The sequence below is a fragment of the Scophthalmus maximus genome, chromosome 17 (genome assembly GCF_022379125.1).
Source record: "Scophthalmus maximus strain ysfricsl-2021 chromosome 17, ASM2237912v1, whole genome shotgun sequence".
NCBI lineage: Eukaryota > Metazoa > Chordata > Actinopteri > Pleuronectiformes > Scophthalmidae > Scophthalmus > Scophthalmus maximus.
The window spans coordinates 16,860,180-16,867,059 of record NC_061531.1 but is presented as its reverse complement, the minus strand read 5'-3'; the positions used below and the strand labels follow the sequence as shown (position 1 = coordinate 16,867,059).

Here is a 6,880-nt window from a genome sequence, read left to right as displayed (position 1 = left end):
AGGAACAAGACGAAACATCAGATACTATGACCAGTAATGATGTGACGCTTTTATTGTGGATAAACAAGCATCCTGCCGAGAGGACACAGAGTGATACTGAAGTGATTTGAAGCACAAAACAGGCAAGCATATATTACTAAAGGTTTGTGCAACAAAGTGACTGCACGAGATACAAAATCTGCCAACAGCTCATTTTTATATATACATATCTTGTTTCCAACTGTTATAAACATTTATAACAGCACATTTCCGTCACCTGATTCAGACAACGCTCTTCTGCCAAACACAAATCATACAGAACGCAGAAACTGTGAACTACCAATCAAAGAATTAGATGTAAGTTAAACTGAACGTACCCAACATACGGAACACTTTCCACAGTTGAGCTCCAGCTGCTTTCTCACCACATAAGAGTTCTCACTGATCGGTGTTAATTATGGAGTTCTGATTGAAGAAGTCAGATTACATCACATCAAACTTTTGACTCTTGGCTGCCAGACTCTGGTTTCTCTGTGAACTTGCCTCGTCCACAAACACGCCCATCTCCAAGAGCATGGCCCTTGGAAGAGGGTGGGAGTGACGGGAGACGTACAGACTCTTCAGACTTTGACTCATGGGCGAAGCTTTATACTCCGTGCAGGATTCTCCGCTCAGACTCGGGGCACATGTCACCTGCCACTTGTAGAACAGCTGGCCATGCTGCAGCACGCACAGGTCCTCCGCGGCGCCGGCCGACAGAAGCTTCTCACACTCCCCCAACAGGTCGTCGTCCCAGTTGCTGTCCTTGTCCCACACTTCAAATCTCACTTTACGTCCTTTGGACAAATCCTGCGAGCCCAGTTCCACGACCAGGGCCCAGTGTGGGTTGTCGTTGTTATAAATGACGGGAGACTGCCGGACCTCGTTCCCGTTGAACGACACCTTCACATAACCATCTGTGGCTGTGGTGTGGTCCCCCCAGAGACCAGAGGCGCGTTGCACGGTTATGACGACCCGTGCCATGCCCTTTTGGGTCGGGCAGCAGTCTTGGCCTACCGCAGGGTCATTGTGGCACTGGCAGACGCAGGGGTCTCTGGAATCGCTCTTGATGCCGGCCCGACAGCCCTCGCTGCAGTTCCTCCACAGGCCTTTCTCCAGGATGTAGTGGCTGATGGCTGAGCGCAGGTTCTTCCGGACAGGCGTGTTCACGGGCAGCAACTCGTGGAGGGAGCTCAGCGAATATGAGAGTATGTCTGGATTCTGTGGGAGTGTGACGAGCCACTCCTTGTAGGCCGATGGGTTTTTGTCAGCCGAGAAGAGAAGGTCGGGCTCCGTGCTGTGGCCTCCCTTAATTTCTGTGAACCTGCGGGAGGAAAGTCGTACGACAGATGAGCCAATTTGTATTTTTCTGATACTGAAAATATCAATTTAGAGGCGTCAAATTAGATACATTTAAAACGATGATACCGACCTGTCACTGAAGTGGCTGGAGAAGGTTGCTTTACTCTCCATCTTCTCGGTGTCCTTTTTGCAGTGTTTTGTTTGAGCTTTCGCTGTGGCTATGAAGGTGGCGGACGCTTCCACTTCCAGGCACATCTGCACCTCCTCCACACTGAGGCCCTGCAGGCTGGCCAGACACTGCCTGATGCTGGTCACAGATTCAACACTGCCTCCCAACTTCACCTGGAATTATATGATAAATGATGTGTTATTTTACATAATTCTGCCAGTGTTTAAACATAGCTTTTCTTTTCATTCACCTTAGTGATGTAATGGGTGCCAAAGTTGTCTATCAGACTGTAAAACCGTTGCTTGAATTCAGGGCTGTAGGTTTTGGGGAGATCTTTCACTGCTTTTCTAAACTCTTTGTGCAGTCTGGGAGTGCTGGACACTCGGTAGCTGTTCCCGGTGAACCAGACGGGAGGGAAACACAGATCAGTATGAAACAGGGGTATACGAGTTCTTGCTTTTATTCGCACAACTAAAGGAGTGTATGGTGAAAATCTGATCTGAATCCTCGTCTTCTTACCTGTAGTACTCGCAGAACATGCTTTGGCTGGTGAAGCTGAACTTGTCACTCTTGGTTTTTTCCATGGAATACTCAGCCAGTTTAGAGTGGGAACCGGCCAACATCACCGAGGCGCCTCTTTTACCCAAATCAATGTCCAGATTGGACTGCCAGTTGTTGTCCACAGAGGCAGAGCTGGCAGTGACCAGAGACTCACTGGACCGGTGGAGTTTACTGGACACTTTGGTGCTGCAGGACTGTTTCGGCCTCCAGTCCACCACTGACAGAGGGAGCTTTTGCTGTCTGTTCTCCAGATACGGGTTGCGACACAGGGTGCATTTGTTGTCCTTGCGTTTCCACTTATTCATGTCGAGCACGTAGGCGCCCTTACGTTCCATTTTGATGATGTCGTAGCCTTCCCCCGCCAAATTGGTACCCGGAGCAAACTCTGCCTCTTGGCACTGCCTTGGCGTCCCATCGATGCAGGACTGACTCGTGCGCCGAGGGAGAGAAAGCACAAGGCTGGCACAGATGCAAATATTCAGCAGAAACATGCTGCCAAGTCGGGCGGCGTTTTTTCAATCTGATGGTTTATCCTGAAAAAAACCAAAAACATTTTAGATGAACAAACACAGGCAAGTAAAGAAGTGCACTACCACACCAGCAGTGTTTTTTCACCGGATCTAATTCTGTCAATACTCTTAATGTAAAACTGCAGCGACACACCATCTTCCCACTACTGTCATTTCTGTCCAAAGACTTTGTAAAAGCACTTTTCATATGACTCAGTGGTGTCTTTAAACTCTAGAGATCATTTTGTGTCGTCATGCTTATTTGACCTTTCTGCTGCTTTTGATGAGGTGGACCGTTCTGGTGTCCTGGACCGTCTCAACCAGGGCCGAACCGTGTGATTTGAGTCTTATGCACAATAGACTAGTGTCAGTTTTGAATGACAGCTCTGTATCTCCCTTTGATTCTTCCTCTTGTGGTGCACCTCAAGGCCCTATTTTAGGATTTGTATCTTTTGAATATGCCTTTTGAAGTATATTATTTTTTCACATGTGGTCTATTGTGAGAAAAAAACAACCCTTGTCTGTCTTTTAGGGATCAGGACCCCGTTTTACTGGCTTCAATCAGTCATCCTTGTCTTTGCTCCGGTTTGGTCAAAATCTCCTCATTGGAACCAAGAAGAAAGACCAAAGAAATACACATCGTAAATCGTCTCAAGTTTGTTTTGTTGAAGATAATTTAAAAAATGCTGAGCTAACAGAAGCCGTGGCAAAATTTAGTTAACGTTGTTTTGTGTGTTTTGAAAACTATCTGAGTTAAGTTAACTGAACTTGGGAAAACAGTAAACTCGCGATATTAAGTTGAATTGACTTGTCAGTCACATGGACAGTCATTACAGAAATAGTTGCTTTCCCTTTACATTTTTTCTCATTTTAAAGAGTCAATTCTTCATTTGACATGAAGGATTTAAAGCTTAAGCTGTTGGTGTCCTGGGATTGAATTCATTGCTAAATTTCACTGTGGTCAACCTTGAAGAACAGATTTTGAGATTATTATTTTTTTCTATTACAGTACTGCATGCCCTATTCTGACATGGGGCTTGTGAGACGTTCTACATCATCTACTTCTCTCCCTTCCACGTACTCAGTCATAATCCAACGATGATCAAACATTTTCATTCGCCGCCAATGTTAGTTCCATTATACCAGGTCTTTCCAGTCTGCTGCCCTTTTTAAGATCTCATCTCAAGACCACAACATCACTCAGTTTGCTCGGTCAACACGTGTTAAATGTGTTGAATGAATTAATGAATAGACTTGACAACTGCGAAAAACAACTGCTCTCACACAAGGTAAAAGGACTACGCCATGAGTATCACTCACTGATTCAGCAGTGGACTTAATACCTTGACATGATATTAACCCACAAGAAGTCAAATGTGAACATTTCAATGGAAACATGTCAGCACAGACTCACCTCCGTCTTGCCTGTCACTGCAGAATCTGTGAAACTGACACTGAGAATGAATAGCAAAGCTTTTTGTTAGAAATGTTGGAGGAAAAAAAAAAAAGATGGTGATGGTGGACTCTGACACAACCGGGGGGGGGGGGGGTTGACAGTTTCATCGAGTTGAGCAGATGCAGTACTGAGGGGGAGGAGCTGGTGGTCTACAGACAAACTCACACAGACAGCGACAACATTAAAGTAAGGCTGGCTTTCCAGTCAGCAACAAACCAGAGACCACAAACCTATCATTTCTCTGAAGTGGTGGGGGGCTGTGGCCAAATAGGATGAGGACAACAGACAGTCATATGTCATTATCTAAAAGTGTGTTCAGTATCCTAATAGTTAATACTGTGATGAAAAAATGTAAGTGAGCCTGGAATTTGAACTTAAAATCATTTATTGTACAGAAGATTTACAGAACTAAATCTAACATGAAGAAAATCATCAAGGAACTGTGGGAATTACAGACAAGGTCAAATGAAAGAAAACAAACTAATGCATAGATTGATACATAAAAAAGGATATAAGCACTGTGTCGGAGAGGGACTGGAGGCCTTTCTTTCTCTCTGTCTATATAAATATGATATCAAATGTCTGTATAAAACCAATGGACAAAAAATACATGTAACGGAATAATATAGATTGGAATAAACTCACATTTCAACAATTGCAACAAATCGTTATACAAAGCTTTTTTTCTGACAAAGTCTATAAATATGGACATATGTAAAAATCTACCTATAACACGAGACTAAAAGTAACTGGTTTCATAGTGGTGATACACCGGATTTTTACTCATAATTAAAATCTGCGAGAAATTCTATGCGCGTTCCACAATCCTAAATAGTATTTTGTTTCTCTGTTATATTAGGGTTTTTCTTGAAAATTCATATATGGAAGCATCTTTGAAGGGCTAATCTATTTTTCCCCCTCTGTAATATTACTACAGTTGGAAAAGAGACATGTTGTTCCTGTAATGAAAACTTTTTTATTAGAAGAAACATAAAAATATTTATGTTGTTTTTTTTCTCTCTCTCAATGATCCCAGGGGATAAATACAATATTTCTAACTGTGGAGCTCAGTGAGTGTTGGCATGTCCATTGACAAGTGCAGCCAGGCAGCAGCACTCAGTCAAACAAAATAAGACCAGAAATGGAAAGAGTGCACCTACAAAATAAAATGTACTCTTAAAAACAAAATACTTATTGGATGTGCTTTGAAAGACCAGGCTGGATGAGTGACAGGTAGTATTATTCCAGTTTTATTAGCACTGGTTGGACAGAGCATGTGCACAATATTACACAGGACAGGAAGTGGAGAACGGAGTGTGTGAGGTGTCAATGAGGAGTGACCGAGTCTCCATGTGCTCATCCAACTCATGGATGCTTGCCATCCGAGATAATGACCGTCAGATTTGTGAAAACTTTTTAATTCAGAAACGGAAAAAGTGCTCTGGACCGGGGGAAAAAGGAAGTGAAATTGTAATTCCTGTGTTTTTGCACACATACAGTGATGGTCCCACAAATTTTAACACTCTCCATGTTAAATCTAGTCCAGATTTGACAACTATAACTTTAGTGGTTTTTGATCTGGACGTAGTAGAATGTGGTCCTATTGGGAAAAAAAATATCCGTAAAATCACCAACTTAGTTTTTTGGTTTTTTTACTAAGTATTAAACTCTAATCCTGATTTGATGTTTCACTATGTGGGTTTTCATGTAGACCTAGTCCAATGTGATCTGATTAGAAAAAAGAAAAGAAAAAAAAAGTAGTAACAAATGCACTATAAGTGTATTTACAAAAATACATTGAAGGTATTACTTATCAAAAGATGTGTTTTCTTCTCTGGGTTAATCTTATCCAGATTTGACGAGTTTAGATAAAGCTAGTAGTTTTTTAATTTTGGCCTGTGGTCTATCGTTATCTGGAAATCCCCTCTTTTTGTGTTTTGACTGATAAAAATAAAGGTTTCATGTCTGAACATTGGTTTAAAAAGTCTCTAATAGCAACTAGCAAGCTAATTTCCAAAGTTTACAGTAAGCTAGCTAGCAATAGCATCCGTGTCGATCTCAGCTAGCTAGCTGCTGGCTAGCTGTCATAGTCGGAGCTTGCTAGTAGCTTTTAAAAAAAAAGAAATTAATAGTTCAGTCTCCCAACCAATGTATATATTTATGTTATAACTTATAATTACAAACAAAAAATAACAACATTTAATTCCAGGCTTTCCCGCCTCCGCCTCGTGCATACTTAGTTACGCTTTACTTTGAACACAGAGACCGGAAGTGCAGTCGCCCCGACGCCAGACACGTTGACCGCGGTGTGGAGGCGACGCAGCGGACCTGAGGCCGCCCGCCGGGAAACACGCCGCATTTCAAGGAGGAACACGGTCCGGGCGGACATCATGGTGGGACGCGGCGGGACCGAACTGCCGTCGGGGAAACTGGAAACAACCTTCGCGGACGTCGCCGCTGGCGCTCGGAGGAGTCCACCGGCTCAGATAGCGGCTCCCGCATCCCAAGGCACAGGACGACGGTAGCCGACTTGCCCGGCTCGCTCGCTCGCTCGCTAGCCCCGCGGGTCATTTCATCTCCAACCCCCCCCCCCCCCAAAAAAAAATCTCCGCTCCACAATCACGGACCTCACCTTTTTTTGTTCTGCTCTCCACGACAGCTAGCCAGCACCACGCGGACCCGGCCGACGCGATTCCCCGGCCGCTGTCCTCGAAGTAGAAGCGAGGGCACCGACCGACCGGCTACATAAGTCGCCCACTGCAAACCTAACCTGACCGCTAGGACCGAGCTAGCATCATCTGGAGGCGGATGGACCCGCGGCTCGCGGAGCATCCCTGCCCGGGACGCGCTCACGCCGCCGCCGCC

The 6,880-nt window shown here is 44.4% G+C and overlaps 1 protein-coding gene across 2 annotated transcripts; it reads right to left on the bottom strand.

Annotated features, from left to right (window-relative positions):
• Positions 1-34: 34 nt before the first annotated feature.
• LOC118288811 (perforin-1-like) lies at positions 35-6,786 on the bottom strand. Of its 2 annotated transcripts, none has more exons than XM_035615315.2 (5): positions 6,648-6,786; positions 2,009-2,583; positions 1,740-1,878; positions 1,451-1,662; positions 35-1,342 (listed from the first exon to the last, which is right to left on the bottom strand). In XM_035615315.2, the coding sequence occupies exons 2-5, from the start codon at positions 2,539-2,541 to the stop codon at positions 463-465; spliced, it is 1,764 nt and encodes a 587-aa protein (XP_035471208.2). In that variant the 5' UTR covers positions 2,542-2,583; positions 6,648-6,786; the 3' UTR covers positions 35-462. The 2 variants fall into 2 exon arrangements, with proteins under 2 accessions (XP_035471208.2, XP_035471207.2); XM_035615314.2 differs by lacking the exon at positions 6,648-6,786 and adding an exon at positions 3,974-4,019.
• Positions 6,787-6,880: the final 94 nt, after the last annotated feature.

Coding starts and splice junctions, on each gene's coding strand:
- LOC118288811 (XM_035615315.2), bottom strand. CDS start 2,541: ATGTTTCTGCTGAATATTTGCATCTGTGCCAGCCTTGTGCTTTCTCTC. Junction 1,879..2,008: donor ATGTTCTGCGAGTACTACAG/GTAAGAAGACGA, acceptor CACCGGGAACAG/CTACCGAGTGTCCAGCACTC. Junction 1,343..1,450: donor TCCAGCCACTTCAGTGACAG/GTCGGTATCATC, acceptor TTCCTCCCGCAG/GTTCACAGAAATTAAGGGAG.